The following is a 16,600-nucleotide window of genomic DNA, read 5'->3' as shown; positions in this document are numbered from 1 at the left end:
GGGCATTCAAAATAATAAGTTTCTGGATGCCTTTGAGTTGGAAGAAATCCACTTAGCCAAGTCTGAGTGTCATAAACACTCATGCTAACCTATTGCTAAAGTTACAAATCAGATATTTGCATTCATTTCACAACTCTGAATAGATAATCCAGTCAGTTTTCAGATCAATTTTTTTAAATACACACAGAATGTACAATTACCTGTACTGAAATTAAATTCTTGTCACAGAAGTACTAAGGGAAGTCCCAGATTATTCTGAGACATTTAAATATGAAATTTTAACGTTTGCACAAGTTCTCAGAGAAATCTTCCTTTACAAATTGAAGATAAATTCATAACTGAGCACATTTCCTGAAACATTCTTAGAAACAACATAAAACTGGGGTGAAGTTTTGAAAAAGCTGAAAAATTTGAATTAAAAGTAGTCAGTCCCACCATGAAGAAGTTTAATGCACAAGAAAGACCTGGTTTGAAAATACAAGTGACTGAAAGTGATTTCACAGAGACTCAGGATATGAAGAAAGAACAACACTGTCAAGTTATTCAGTCAACATACTGCCAAGAGATTAAACTTCCTATCTTGAATGTCTTTCTAATGAGATGCTGTGTTCTTAGGACAGCATTTCTCAAATCCATGGAAGCACTATCATTAGATAGTGTTAAAATAAAATAAATCAAAATCAATCACACCCTCAGGCTACAGAGGGCAGTATTACCAAGGCTGGGAAAAGGTATTTTGCCAGCACTCTACACTCAACGATTGTCCATTACATGGAAAATACATTCTGTAGCAGATTTATTAATTCCCATGGAAGTGAAGCACTTCAATAGCAAAGAAAGTAAGGTAAGTGTAAAGAACTGCCACAATGAAAGCAGGATCCACCTTGAAAGAAGTCATCTTACATGCTATACTTTGGTTCTTTTCCTTTGATATACCAAGCACTGACGAGGTAATAGAAGTCACAGCAACTCCATCTGGTTCTGCTAAGATCACATTTGCCACCTGTTCACCTATTTCCCTGCTCTTACATTCTCAGGTTTTTGATCAGCATGCTGCACATCACTTACTGAGAGAGAACCTGAGCATGAAGGATGGTGTTGTATCTCAGTCATTTCAAATTTGTGATGGGCTGTAGTTCAGATCTACTGGAGTAGACAACCAGCAGATCTCCCCTCCAAGACATATGGAAAAGCAGGGAGTATTATTGTATCACGTTATTTTCTATAATCATATATTAACATGACTCCATTAATATTGCAATATATATCACAATTATCACATACCATATTATAACTGTACTGTATTTTTATGACCTTCATTGCTTTAAGCAAGAGGTATTTTTACCTCTAAGTTCCATCCCTATAGTTCTTTCTTGTGTCATACCCTTCTCATATCTAAAAAACCCATACTCAGAACATTTATTTTACCTCTGCTCAGAACTGCTTTTACCTTTAGCAGGTCTGTATCTGCAAAACTGAAGTTCTTTTCAAAGAATCCTAACAATAGCAACTAACCTGGAGCAGTGAGATGGCTATGAAGACACCTGCAACAATGTAGATATTTCGGGGTAACCAAGCTTCAAGAGCATGAATACATCCTTTGACAAAAATCTGATCCTCCCATTGATTCTTGCTCTGAATGCAGAAAGGAAGAATAAGAATATTACTTTTCTGCTCAAGTTACCATAAAATCAATCACATAATAAACCTATACTAATTTTGTCACTTATGCAGTGGTGTTTTTAACCACACTTGAAAAATACATATATAAATCAAGCAATGTCAGACACTGATGTTAATATCTTCCTGTAAATCCTGTTATTAGAATACTGTAGAATTATCAGATAATAGATTGTCAGAGTGGAGACTGTACAACAGATTGTAGACTACTACAACTGGTAACTGAAACACACATTTGAAATGCAAGTCCCACCCCTTTTTGAAACACCTTTACCTGTTTCATCACTTGTTTTCTCTACCCCTCACACAGTACAAGCTTACTTTAAACAACAGAAAATGTCTACCTCAGTCTACTTTCAGTATCATGTAGCACAGTCAGCTCCCAGAATTTTAAGCTGACATATCCACCAGCGATCCCACCATTTTTATAGTTTTGTCTATGCAGGCACAGAACACGACAGACAGCAAGGTCCCAGCACCTTACCTTCTTTCTGATATCATAGCCACACTGTGTGTTCACAACTTTTTGCTGCAAAGCAAAAAAGATTTAAAATAAATCAATTGAACTCTACTCAATTCTGTTCACAGCAAGCTTTTCTGTCTTTTATGTTCACAAACATTAGGAGTGTCAGAGAAGTGACAGTATTTATTACCAAGGATGCAAAGACATTCCTTTAAAGACTTTCCCCCCCGTGTAAAAGTTATGAAAATATATATTATGCAATTATAGAATAATTTACAAAATGCCTACTGAGTTACATTAAAATATTAGTAGGAGAATCTCACATTAAAAAGACTTAAACATACTTATTTCTCCTTAAATACAGCACCAGCAACAAAAAAATTTGCATTAGAACAGTACTGCTCCAAACTAAACAAGGAAATAATTACTGGGGAATCTGAATATTGAACATTTCCCCGACCAAGTCTTTCCTTGGCTGATTTCTATATTTAACCACTGGTAGAGTTCTGATTGTAATAATCTACCAATGGTTATCTGCTCCACACAAGTTTCAACAGATGGATTTTGAGCTGTAATTACTCCCACTAATGCTACAAAGCACTATATGTTAGTTTCTACCTCTACATTTTGACATCCAGTGAAAGGGTCAAAAAGTTTCATAACAGTTAGTAAACAGATCTAACCAATAAGCAACTAAATTTTGCCAAAAACAAGAACTGACTCAAATGCTTCAAATTTGGTGCATGAGCACTTTGCTAATTGCTGATAAACAACCAGCAAATGGAGTTACTCCTACTTGATTGGCAGAGGGATGTTGTAACATTAATTCTAACTGGGGCCAACATACTGCTTAGACATTGCTCTCAGGTCCACCTAAGCTAGGTAACAGAGGCCAGGGACTCAAGGAAACAACACCAGCCACCACTACTTGCAGATTCAAACCATACTAAAATAGCTTGAATCCCTGGTGACTATCCATTTTCAACTATATAACAGGCTGCCACATCTGAACCCTAAGAGATCTCCTAAATGATCAAAAATGTCTCAAATTTTTCTCATATTTCTATTCCATCCTTTTTAAAGCCCTAGTCATCACACCTTATTCAGGAAGCACTTCCTTACCTAACTCTACAACATCAGAGCAATAGCAAAGCCAGGGTACAACTTACAGCAGGATCAGGTATACAACAGGAAAAAGGAACTCCACACTTCTCACGACTTTTGCTTTCACTATTGCAGTTAAAGTATATGTTAAAGTCCCAGTCTTCAGGGCCTTGGGCACCACAGCAGTGGTTCTGCAAGAGATAAACAAATATCAGTGGGTAAAATGTGTCTAAAATACCTCTACATGCTAAGTGTTCATTTATAAATCTTCACTATCCCTAAGTCTGTGCAGAATCAATGACCACACCAGAATAAAAAATGAGTAATCAATAATGTGGCTCTCTGAAATCAAAGCAATACACCTGGCACATCTGCTCCTGGAAACAGGTTTCAGCATGACAAGCAAAATCATAAAAATTATCATTTTAGATGTAATTACCAGACACAATCAGTGTACACTGATACAATGGTGCAACAAAATATTCTATATAAACGCTTTGTAACCCATTATTTCCAAGTCACACAAAGCAGAAAAGCTCTGGAAAAAGGTTTCTTTAAATTTTGACATGCTTAATTTTTCATGAATCAACAAGTATTCTTCTCCTTATTTATTTTAAAGAGTAGATCCAAACATTTGTGAATATACTTCCTTTCTTTTATATCAGAAGGTTTTCAGATACAAATGAATGAACTGGTAAAGTCTCACTAACTCCAAAGGTCTCTTGGTTCTAGAAGTATTTCACATAAGTTTCTTGACCTAAACAGTGTGATGTAATTACCATAACTGCAGACGGGGGAAACCCCAACAACTTAAGAAATGTTTACCTCCTGAAACTAATGAAAGCTAATTTTTTATTGGGTTATGCTTTGCAGTTTAGTGGTCTGGATATTTAAGGGTACAAATCTTTCTCTATGAATTTGAGTACTTGAAATATTATACCATCATACAGATTTTCCTGGCACCGCATGAAGGTCCAGCCCCTTGGGTTCTCCCTAACATCTCTCCTCTGATCACTGCCTGTTGTCACAAAATTTGCATTAACCTAGCTGTCTGCAAGACCATCACAACTTGAGGTCAGTAAATCAATTCAGAAGTTATCAAGTTGTGACAGACACAGATGTAAATGGAGAGCAGAATTGCATACACAATTTTCACAGGAAGTGTGTTCTAAATAGAGCTGAACAGAACGCTCAGAATAGAAAAGCATCGAAAAAAAAAAATGACTTTAAGTCACTAATATATCACTGTAAAGAATGAAAAAGAGGTTATTTTTGTCTTTCTAGTACCTTGTCCCTCACATGCCTACAGCTTTATAGAAAGCCATACAACCACTAAACATGCTTCTCTTCCTTAATAAGGTACAGACTATGAGGTCACTCACAGGCCTGAAAGTAATGTAATTAGCCAGCAAAAGGAGCTGCCTAATAAAGCTCTCTCTCGAGGCACGCACTGAGAACAGAGCAAGTGAGCCTGAAGAGCACGGCTCCTTAGAAGACAGGCTTCAGTGAGGCATTTGGACACACTGCTGACCCTTACAGAACCACACTTACTAATTCACACTGCACATCTCCCTCCTTCCTCAGTACTTTTGGGTATGGATCACTGACAGACCCATTCAGACTTTTCTGGTCTTTCCTTTTTCAGGTTTATTGGCTTGTTAGACTGGTTAACTAACTCCTTCTAGCAAGCTTAGCCTTTTATTTTCATTGAAAAGTAACTGGAGTTCAACTGTAAATCAGCTTAGCCTATTAGCCTGGCCAACTATACCGAAACTAGATAAGCAGAAAGAGCAACATCAAAGTGGACAACACTAAGACAATTACTTGTGTTGGCTGTGGTCAGGAGCCCTACTTTACCAAAAGGTGCCCTCAGCACCAAAAGCTAAAGCCAAACAGCACTGAAACCCATCCAGAGGCTTAATCAGAGGATCCTTGCATACCAATGCACACAAGAGTAAAGGAACAGGATAGACAACATGCTGGTAATATACAGCTGACCAGACTGGTATCCACTCTAAAACATGCTTTGCTTTCAAACTCAGCTGCGAGCTGTGAGCACAGATTTCTAATATGATATTTTAGATGATGGAAGACAGACAAAACCAACCTTCTTTCATAAAGGGAAAATTATAAAAAGGAGACAACCATTTTACCTCTTTGCAAAGTACTCATATGCACTCTGTCTCTCTCCATATATATTTTTCAACCACACACAAATAAATAAATTTCAGAAGAGTCACCTTCACTGGTTGTTTTCTGGGCATGATTACAAAAGCAGCTGCTGGAATAAAAGCCACCAGGCCCTTACTAGCAGAGGCCTTGTCATCTCCTGCTGTACATCACTGTCTTCTAGTAAATGAAGATTTTAGGACCACTAGAGCATAAAATAGTTTCAACCTTCCTTGGCAACTGTCTAACTATAAACTAGCCTTTCCCACTTAAAGATATACTCTTTTGTTTCAAGATGAGGTGCATCTCAGAAGATAAAAGCCTTTATGCTGCACCCCTGTATAAGACTTCAGTGCCTCCTAAAATAGGAATGCAGACTACCAGTTTCATTGCACAATTTTTTTAGGAGAAAGTTTTTTTTGTTGTTTGCTGAAAGTTTGCTGACCAGAACAGGGGAGCAAATGAAGAAGGTTCAGCGCAGATGAATGCTTGAGAGAGCTTCCATAACCCACCTTAGAACAGCACTACCTCAGAATATCTTGCCTCCCTGATGCTTTCAACACAGAAAGAAAAAACCAGAACATCTGTAACAGTAGTATTAGCTACAAAATATGATAGTTCTATCACAAAAATGAAAACATTCTCCCCTAATGCACAAAAGAAGTGACAGGATATGAACTTACGATTCTCTGTAGCGAATCAATGATGTTCTGGAGGTCAATATCGTCTCGGTAGGATTTGATGTTATTCTCAAAGAATTCCTTTACCCTGTCCCTCACCCAGTCCTGGAATAGGAAAGCCATAACTGCTACTGCCAGCTCCAACAGGAATATAAACACAATGGCTCCACAGAACTGTAGGAGAAAAAAAAAAGTCCCAAATTGGAAAATAGTAATTCATTTTCAATGTATCTCTACTCTAACACCACCAGAAACAGACACAGAATTTGAGAACATGACCTCTGAAATGAGTATACAAGGTAAAGAAACCTCCAAGAAAGTAGAGCAATCATTTTGTTTTGGTCACCTGAACTTGTTAGTACAATGAACATCATACCACAATCATTATGCACAGCAGTGAAAATAATAATAAATGACAATCTTTAAAACACAGGGCTAAAGTAGTCTTGATATTACCTCTTGCACTGTTTCTAATTTTATAATTTTTTTCAGACTTTTTTGTCCAGCTAAACTGTTTTCAGATCTAAAGCAAAGAAGCCTCAGTACTAAATAAAACATTTAAGAAATTTCACACCATCCACTGAAGCCCCAAAGTTCTGCCCACCCAACATCTACATGAAACTTTTAAGTTTTTAAACAATTATGTTCCACTATACTATATTCTCTCAGTAATTCCTAACTGACTAAATATGTTCCATAACATCACAACATTAGATTCTGCTATACACTCTAAAACATCACTGCATGGCAGAATGAAGGAAGAGGGAACAAACATGTTCCATAAAGAGGAAAATAAACAGGCTGGAACCTACACTGCTTTTAATACTATTACTCAGAGGTTTGTTAAGGCAGCAAGTTTACCACATACATATTTACCTGGGTTTGCTACAAGTTCATTATTTGCAGCTTTCAGACACATAATGATTGACTCATATAATGGTGTTACTTACAAATTTCAGAAGGCAGATGTTTTCTCTCAGTGCTCCTACACAACCAGCAAATCCCAAAGTAAACATCACTATTCCCACCAGTAAGACAAGCACCACTGGGTCCAGACCATGAAGACCAGTCACCTTTGTCAGATCAGACAGTACACCCTGAGAGAAAACAGCACAGAAAGAGGTGACCACTAGAAGCATATTATTCCTTTAACATTGCTTCTGGATGATTTCCACGTGATTCCAAATGAATTGGTTGCAAACCCTTGAACTTGCCAACAACAACCCCCATGAAAAAGTCTTACAGTAAAATGTTTATGGACGACACCAACTTTCTTCACCCCAGCAGCAGCAGTATTAATACAAAGTTCTGGGTAATAATTCTTTTAACAAGTCAATCCAGCACAGTCAGTTTGTCAGATTACATTCTCCTAGGTCTATCTGCCAAACAGGATTCCACAAGATGGTGCCAAAAGCTCAAAACTATCACTGATGTTCACTTAGTTTCAAGGCAAAAGAATTAATGTTTTATATTAACTTGAAATGCATCAATCAAAAGGGCACTCCAATATAATGGTCCAAAAAAAATTAAGAAAATAGGTTTTCCAATCCTAATGTTTAAGATGCAGAAAGGGAGAGAGATTCTAAGGACAGAGCAGCTTATGGGTGACATTTTAAAGGTGGTGGTGGGGAATACAAATCTTGGTTTAGTTTTCAAGGGAAGCAGATTTTTCCTCTCATTTTAGTTACACCCCTTCTAGTGCCAAATAATCTTAGAAGTGCTGCTCCAAACTCTTTAAAAAATACACAAGTATAATCTAAACATTGCCCCCTTTCACTCCAGATAAAATTCTTACACCAAAAGGAGTTATTGCAATTTACCTGATTCAGTAGCAATATTTTCTTCTTCGTTAACTATCCAGAGACACCACTTATCTTGACAGTAATTTTAGCTATTAAGCCTGTCTACCTAGATTTTTAAGTCTATGTAAGTGTAACGCTAACGCAGTGAAATCCTTATAATTTCCAGATTAGGTTTTAAAGAAGTTATTACACTAGCAACCATTAAAATTCCATCAAATCCATCAAATGTAATGTGCAAGAACAAGATAGAACATGCAAAAGATAGAAGGGACAAACAGCTGAAACCATTAAAGTTAATGAGAATGATTTGTAGGGACATCCAGGCAGCCTTGCAATAGTCTGAGTGTTCATCATATACTCAATGACACACAACATTTTAACAAGGAAATGCTTTCCATTTAAAACAACAACAAAAAAACACAGTACAATATCCCATAATTACAAGTTTGCTATCTTTTTTTCTTTATGAAGTATATTCTCAACCTAACCATGTATAGTGTAAGAGAAAGATATTAGAGACTTGCAATAAGCAGTCCAACTCTGTCAAGGGAATGTAAATTCTCATATTGCTACTCAAGTACCTGTGCTAAAGTTAAGTGCAAAGGATACACAACCTAAGAGAACCCCTGGGAAAAATCCGTATCACTTCTTATTCAGTTGCTTACTGAACAAAAATAACATATCCAAAATACAGCATTAGGAGAAAACGTGGCCATGGAGAAACTTCATCAGCTGGTGAAAAGACACTAATTAACAGTACTGCAGTGACACACAGGACTTCATCTTCTTTCATAACATGTTCCATAACAGATCCTGGGAGAGTTGTTAAATTTGGCAACAGCAAGAGAATTTTTTTTTACCAAAACTGGTTGAAGGAATGAAAAGAAAAAAAAAATAAAAATTGATCTGCAGAGCTCAGAATTGCCTTGCAACAGCTGGTGACTAACAGCTGACACAGTCTGTTGGAAAACAGTCATAGTTTATTGATACATGTTACCAGTGACATTTCCATTCTTAAAAACTGTAAGACTAATTAACAAACTTGGTCTATCAGGTTAATTATGAGAGTCCCACCTAATAACATTGGCTCAGACCCCACAAGCAAGGCACATATGCCAAGATTAGGCAGGGTCTCTGTAAAACCAACACACCATGAAACCAAGCAATGCGCAACCAGGAGGTTGAAACTTCCACAACTATTGCCAGCCATCTCCTTCCCACACCTAAACTCAAACTTTTTGTTTTCAGACAATTTCACTTGCTCATGCAACATCTTTTGGAAGAAAACTTCCTCTGATCAAAGCATGTTATGAAGAAAAGTTGGCAGGAACTGGGCTCTATTATTCAACCTCAGATGTTGCCGGTTCAAAACAGTTTCTTCAAGTTCACATTTGATGTTTACAACATGCTCCTTTGAAAAGAAGGTTGTGGGGGTTTACTTGCCTAACAAAAGATGTTAAGTTCAAAATCCTGAAGGAAGGAAGTAAACAAGAGAATTAACTCAGAGAACCATCTCATCTCACCTTACCCATATCTAAAGATGCTTCTGGCTTCTGCCTGTGCCATCTGCAGGATGGTAAAAACTCTTACAAGTACAAGCTACCCTTTACAATATGTAGATTTCCTACAGGTATACAGGAATGAAGTCTGATACCTGAAGTCACTGTCAGAAAATCCTATAACACAACTCAGGCTTTAACTTTTTTTCAGTTACTTGGAACAGTGAATTAGGAGTTGCAGCTGCACACTTTTAACTTGTTATTCACTTTCTTTTAATGTTTGTAAGCATTATGTCACCATCTCAACTGAAATATATTGGCAAAAGAGGGCAATTATGGACTGTCTCTAAAAAAAGAAAATCTCTAATACAGCTAATTAACAAATGCCAAACCAGTTACTGTTTTGAGATACACTAGTATGAGAACTACAAAATACACATGACAAGGACAGACCTGATTTCTTATAAGGAACTTGTGTAAACTGGCTGTTGATTGTCACAGTATCACTGCCACCAATTACAACACAAGTTACACGCCTGCACCTTTAGACAGTTTACAGACCTCTGTGCACAAATGCAAAGATCAGCTGACTAAAGAATAAACAGATTTAAAAATAGAATAAAGCTGGAAAAGATCTGCCTGACACAGGGGTGCCCAAAACTGGACGTGGTACTCCACATGCACGTCAACTGTGTGAATATTGTTGGAAGCTCCTCCCTGGCCACAGTGGTGCTAACACAGCCCAGTATGCTGCTGGCCTTGACATGAGGGCACAGCTGATATTCTACTTACTGATCAAACAGGAGCTCAAGGCTTTTTCCTCACAAAGTTGCTTTCTAAGCAGTTAACTCCCAGCCCTACTGGTGCATGGGGTTGCCTCATCTCAGGCACAGGACTGTGCATTTACCCCTTTTTTTTAAAATAAACTGTCATTAGGTTCCTGCTTTTCTCCATGCTGTTACATATAGTATTTTCAACACTTCTCACAAACCAGCAGTCTCATTTCAATATATTACCACCTAAAAGAGAACCACAGGATTTATATCCAGAGAAAAAGACTGCTGAGGAATTAATCTAAAGTGTAGTCCTAGTGGAAAAAGAAAAGAGACAAGAAAAACCAGAGGAATTAAATGGACCTAATGTACTTCATGTTGCAGTAAGAGACAGGATGTTCAGAACTCCTCCACCATTTATAGTTTATCTTTGAGTTTACCACTGCAGCACAGCTTCTGCAATGTTTTTCTCTTGCTTCCCATCTATTGTTCACCAAGATATTTATCTGTAAAATACAGGCACTGTGGCTGAAGAATGGCACTAGTATGAAAGACTGACAACATAGCACAGAACAACTGATGTAAAAAATAACGAACAGATTTCATGAGCGATTTATAAGTTCAAAACCACAGGAAAGGCTTTGAAGCACTCATTTGCAAGATAGCACAGAGAGCAGAAAGAGTTCAGACAAATTTACAAAAAAAAAAAGACAGACAGAAAGAGTCTGTCTTTGCCTTCCAGTAACTTCAGTGTACCATAAAGTCAATTTGACAAATGGGGGTAAGTTGTGAGATATTAATTTCCAACCACACAGATCCTACGTGCTTGTCTACAAAACAGAAAAGGTCTGAACATGAGAGAATATAAATTGAAGACAAGTTTAACACCCTCCCTAAAGGGTTGGAAAGAAAATTCTTTTTTTTTGGTGTGTGTGGAGATAGGCTGCTTACTATATATCAATGATAACACTAATCTAGTTGTGAGAATGAGTGCATGCACATGGGGGGGGGGGGAGAAGGAGAATAAATGCCTCAGAATTAAGTTCATTGCAAAAGACTTTCACTTCCAAAAAGCAGAGGAATCCCAGAACCTCTCTATTTGTGGACAGCTGCTGTGTGTAAACACTTCAATTAAGGAAATGCAAACACTGGGATGGTAATTGAAGTCTTACTACTCAGCAGCACAACTGAACAGTGAGAGCATCTGCCCTCCACTGCTAATTAGATGCAGGTTAGTCAGTCTCCAAGTAATTGTCACTTTTTCCTAATGCTTACAGTCATATTAAAGCCTTGCTTTTAAATCCATTCAAGGGGTTGAACCACACCATACTTCTACCATTCTCTTCTCTTTTAACAGGAGAACTCTGTAGGGTACATGTCTGCATTGACTTCCTTCGATTCAGGGAGTTATTTAGCTAGGATAAACTTTTGTCACAAATAACAGTGTTATTCAGCTAGATCATGTTCCCCCAGTTTTGTTCCTCTACATGGAAACATCATCACTTAAGCACTCCCTGGGGAGTAAAGTGGACAACAGATGGCCATAAGACTGGGACCATCTTTCTGAAGTACTTCAAAGACACACATTTGGATTTTCTTAGTGCTTTCTTTTAATATAAAGTGATATCTCTTACATTCCTCACACTATTTCCTGTTCGTAATAAAAAGAGGTGGGTAGAGAAGTATTTTTCAGAAAATACAGTCTTTAAAGAGAAACAATTCATGAAGATTAAGAAAAGTTCTAAATGTCAAGGGCCATAGCTTAACACCAGATCAGGCACAAGAACAAAATTGCAACTAAACTCAGTTTAGATCATTTGGACACGGTCCTGAGCTCAGCTGCTTCCTGAAGAAGAAGCTTTACTAAAGCTGGAGAGGGCAGCTACCAAAATAAGACCAGTCATTTCTATCCTTACCTTTTCACTCCATGCCCACAGACCAGCTGCAAGGAAGGCCACCCCAGCTAGCTGAAAAAAAAAAAAAAAAAAAAGAAAAAAAATTAGATGTACTAATCAACCACATTCTCAGAACACCTAGCCAGTAGCACTGTTGTTTAAGTAAAACAAATTTTGCCTGCAATCTCAGACAGCAGTAATAGGACATTCCTCCCCATGAGTCAATCTCTTGCAAAAATGATTTAAAGGATTATGCAAGTTATAAGCTACTTCTTAAAAAGCATTTCACTTTGATTCTTCAAGATTACTCCAGAAGCACATGGTACTGAACTGACAATTCCACACAATAGCGTGCAGGGGGGAGTTACGCTCGTCCCAATGACTTGCTCTAAAACATTTGCCCACACACTAATGAAGATGTCAGAGTATTTAATGCATTTTGAAGTTATTCTCTATTTAGTCATTTTACAGTACCAATTCCAGCAGCAGTCATGTTTGAATCCTTGTAACTTCTCAGTGTCGAGGCTCACTACATTAGACTCTTCTCTGATTAGATATAGTTTGTCTTCTGAATCCTTGTCTTGTTTAAGCTCTTTTGAAACAAGACAGATTAACAGTCCATTCATTTACTATCAATAAGCAACATACAAATCCTATACTAATTCAAATGTTTGTGTAATAAACATTTCTGAATCATATTCATCCAAATTAAAAAAGACTCCCTCAATCTAATCTTTTATTCCCTTTCTTCCATTCTCAGGCAGTTTGTCTTTAATACCCAACATCAATAATCAAACTAAAATAACCTCTCTAAAATCCCAGGGCAGCTGCTCCTCATTTCTTAAAATGGCATTCTACCCAGCTATGTCAGCAGGGACCTTATCTCTCCCTGAAACTACCTGAAAGGAGGTTGTAGTGGGGTGGGTATCAGTCTCCTCCCAGGTAACAAGAGACAGAACAAGAGGAAATGGCCTCGAGTTGCATCAGCTGAGGTTTAGGTTGGATATTAGGAAACACATCTTCCCTGAAAGGGTTATCAAGCATTGGAGCAAGCTGCCCAGGGAAGTGCTTTAGTTACCATTCCTAGACACATTTAAAAGACATGTAGAAGTGACACTCAGGGACACAGTTTACTTGCCAGGTTCATTAATGGTTGAACTCAATCTTAAAGGTCTTTTCCAACCTAAATGATTCTATGATTCTGTAGAAAGGACTGAGGTTGCTTCCCCCCTGCCAAGCTTAACACACACTGACAAGTAAATCCCAACAACTGAAAAACCCTTTGAAAAAGGAGCTCTCTCTCCTCTAGGAAATGCAGCACGTCCCTTGAACTAAATAGGCATCATGGTCAGTTCCCCACGGCACAGGCAAGAAGCAGAAATGGAACCCTCTTACAGTCACCCAAGAAAACATATAGATTTTAAGTACTGCTGGGTGCATGGCCTGCCTGTCCTAAGCTGCACTCAGAGGAAGCGAGGTTGTTCTGGGTTTACTCTGGTAGGGGAAGCAGGGGAAAGGAAAGCCAAAAAGGGCTGCAAGAGTCATTTATGTCATTCTGTAAGAATTACTCAAATTATGTTAGACACTTCTGTCTAGGCAGGAACTATTATATGCCATATTTTAGGACTTAAACACACAGATTAACCAACCCAAGCCACTACTAATACACAGAGTCAGAACTGGACAACACAGTGTTAAATATCCAAATCTTACTTAACAAGCAACAGCACAATGACTACTCACCTCAGACTCTGAACAAACCAAGAACATTTAAACTGATGATTTGGATCATAGCACAACATTGAAAATAGTATTAAAAGCCACATTGATATAAACAGAATATTAACCCAGATTAATCCTACACCTTAACTCAGCAAAAGAGAGGAAAAGAGTCAATAACCAAACTTGTATGTTATTAAGTTGCACATTGCATGTAATTGATGCATCCTTCATCCTTTTCATTCCAAATGCTTCAGGAATGCTGGGAGACAGATGAAGACAGCTGGTATAATATGCAGTAATCAAGGTAAATTACACAGCAGACAACTGGATCTTTGGGAAATTTGTCTACAGAAAGGAGAGGGAAAAAGAATTGGGAAGACACATTTTCCACTCTATATACAAATTAAGGGTACTGTAACACTAGTATTGTGCTATTGAATATATAAATAGGGTGTTCTCTTCAGACTGTCTTTCATTATAATTACCCCCTTAATTAAACTGTAGTAGAATCTTAAGTAGATTTTTCATTAGCATGCTTTATTCTCACCTCTGAAAATGAACACTGCTCTTATGCTTCTACAGTGTTCAGTTTCACAAAACTATACTATTTTTGCAAAATTATTTCCATGAGAACCTATGCAAACTGCAGGTAAAAAAAAAAAAGAGTTTATCAGAAGAAAAATAAACTTTGTCTCATAGAATCAATGTGGATAAATCTAAAACTTAATTCAGCTAAGACAAGCAATTCATACTTTTCACTAGAAGCAGCCAAACCACATACATTAAGTTCTTTTAGCAAAAAACAGTGAAATATGATGTACTTGCAGAAGAAACAAAGCCATCAGCCACTACACTGACAGGTGCAATCATCAAGACAAGCAATTTGCAAGGAAGTAAAATAGTTATTTAACCAAATGAAATCTCTTTGCTTTAAAGACTACGTGCAAAATACTTTAAAGTGCCTCATTGAAAACTACTGTAAAACACACCATGATGACAAAATTACCTCAGAAATTAGCACGATTGAACATGCCAAGAGTTCTACAGAGAATTAGCACCAGGAAAATTCCCTCTCTAACACTCTTGCACAGCATTCAAGTGACTTATGAGGCAAACCTGGGAACTGATCCTGCCTAATCTGAAGGAAGAGTTCTAACCTTCTTCAGCTCACTGAGTAAAATGGCTGCATGAATGGAAGAACAGGCAGCTGAGAAGTTGCAAGGCAAAAAAAAAAGTCATTCCCAAGGTGAGAGTAAGCAAGTCAGCTACTTCAAGAGAGCAGCATTTTGAAATTTGCCTTTCACCAAAATCTGAATGACATGTAGGAAAGAACAAACTGGGCTACCCAACTCACTACTGTGCCAGAGAGTCATTTAAGTCATGAAAGGTTAGATGGAAACACACAAAGCAGCTCAACTGTGCCCCTTTAAAAGGAAACTAAACCAGTAGTTACCAGCATTTGGTCATTTCCTGCTTTGGAAATGAAAAATTAACATATGCATCAAGCTGTAAGCTCTGCTCACAATGTACAGTAGTGACACCAATGCACAGACACTGTGCTCAAGATCATGTTTAAGCATTATCCATTCCCATTCAAACTTTGAATTCCTTTGACTGCCTCTAAGTCTGAATGCATTCCTATTACACTCAGGTTTTGTAATCACAAAATATGTTCTCTTACAGAGAACACTTCCCCATTCCCTGGACAATTCTATTTTACATTGTAGCTCCACCCATGCAATCAGCCCCCAACAGTCCTTCCTTCCTATCCTTGTGTCTTCCCAGACTCTTCCTCTCAGGGTCAGGAAACCACCTGGTGGTGGATTCTTTCCTCTTCCTGGCACAGCCTTGCTGTTTCTGATGTTCCTGAAAAACAACATAGACTGCAAAAGCCAGAAAATCTTATGCTAGCCTGGGTCTTCTCTTATTTTTCAGAAAACTAACTCTGAATTCTTTCTCAGAACTGAAGAGAACTTTCGCCCTTCATCATTATTTTCAGGGCAAAATGCCACATCTCCTACAGCATGAATGAAAAGTACTATTTTTGTCTCCAACAACCCTTAAGAATCACTCACAAAGCTAAAGACCATTAGAAGATAAATCAAGATGACAGCAGCTAACAGCTATTTGATCCTCTCCTCTCAATTCATCTGAGACAGCGAGCTCACATGCAACTGTAAAAGGCCCTGGCAGAGCACACATGCAATCCTTCACTTCCCTTAAGTGTCCATGCCCTGGATGAAGTGCCATTCTTGGACCGTCCAAAAAAAAAAGAAACCACCTTCACCTGGAGACAAAGCAGGAAGCACCAGAGACAGGTGTTGAGGCACTGCCTTTTATTCCCTGGGCTTTTCCCAGTTGAGGCTGGAAGGCATATAGCAGTGCTGCACCCTGAGAGAGGGCACCCTGCATTCCCCCTGGGCTCAGATGTCCTCCTCCTGCCTCCTTCCCTGCACCAGGGCTTTCACAGAAGGACTCACTCCACAGCAAAATGACTCAGAACAGAAAGGTGCCAGAACCAAGCTCTTTACCTGGTATTACTGCAGTCTTTAAGCTTCACTATGACAAATGAAGCTTTTTGTGGGGGGTGGAAAACAAACAAACAAACAAAAAAAAAACCAGGAAAAAAAAAAAGTCTTTCAAACACAAAAGGAGGTCCAGCCTTGTTATCTTGCTCTCTTGCAGGGCTATCTTAATGGCTGCAGTATGGTCTTATCACTACTCATTAAAACAAGTGTACTTGGACAAGTTAAGTCTTAAGAGCACGCTTAAAAAGCAAGATGAAAATAATCACACATCAAAATCATGCCTAG

General features: G+C 38.0%; 1 protein-coding gene across 2 annotated transcripts in view; it reads right to left on the bottom strand.

The window, feature by feature from the left end:
• The window catches only part of TSPAN14 (tetraspanin 14), a 38,724-nt gene that overhangs the window by 3,819 nt on the left and 18,305 nt on the right, over positions 1-16,600 (bottom strand). For both annotated transcript variants that reach the window (XM_051800985.1, XM_051800984.1), the window contains exons 3-8: positions 12,087-12,137; positions 7,047-7,193; positions 6,100-6,270; positions 3,313-3,438; positions 2,165-2,209; positions 1,516-1,635 (exon numbers count right to left, since the gene is read on the bottom strand). In XM_051800985.1, coding sequence (XP_051656945.1) covers positions 1,516-1,635; positions 2,165-2,209; positions 3,313-3,438; positions 6,100-6,270; positions 7,047-7,193; positions 12,087-12,137 — 660 coding nt within the window. The remainder of the gene's footprint in view (positions 1-1,515; positions 1,636-2,164; positions 2,210-3,312; positions 3,439-6,099; positions 6,271-7,046; positions 7,194-12,086; positions 12,138-16,600) is intronic.

Source organism: Manacus candei, unplaced genomic scaffold (genome assembly GCF_025592945.1).
Source record: "Manacus candei isolate 608988 ecotype Guabito, Panama unplaced genomic scaffold, ASM2559294v1 h1tg000050l, whole genome shotgun sequence".
NCBI lineage: Eukaryota > Metazoa > Chordata > Aves > Passeriformes > Pipridae > Manacus > Manacus candei.
This window is presented reverse-complemented; position numbering and strand designations above follow the sequence as displayed.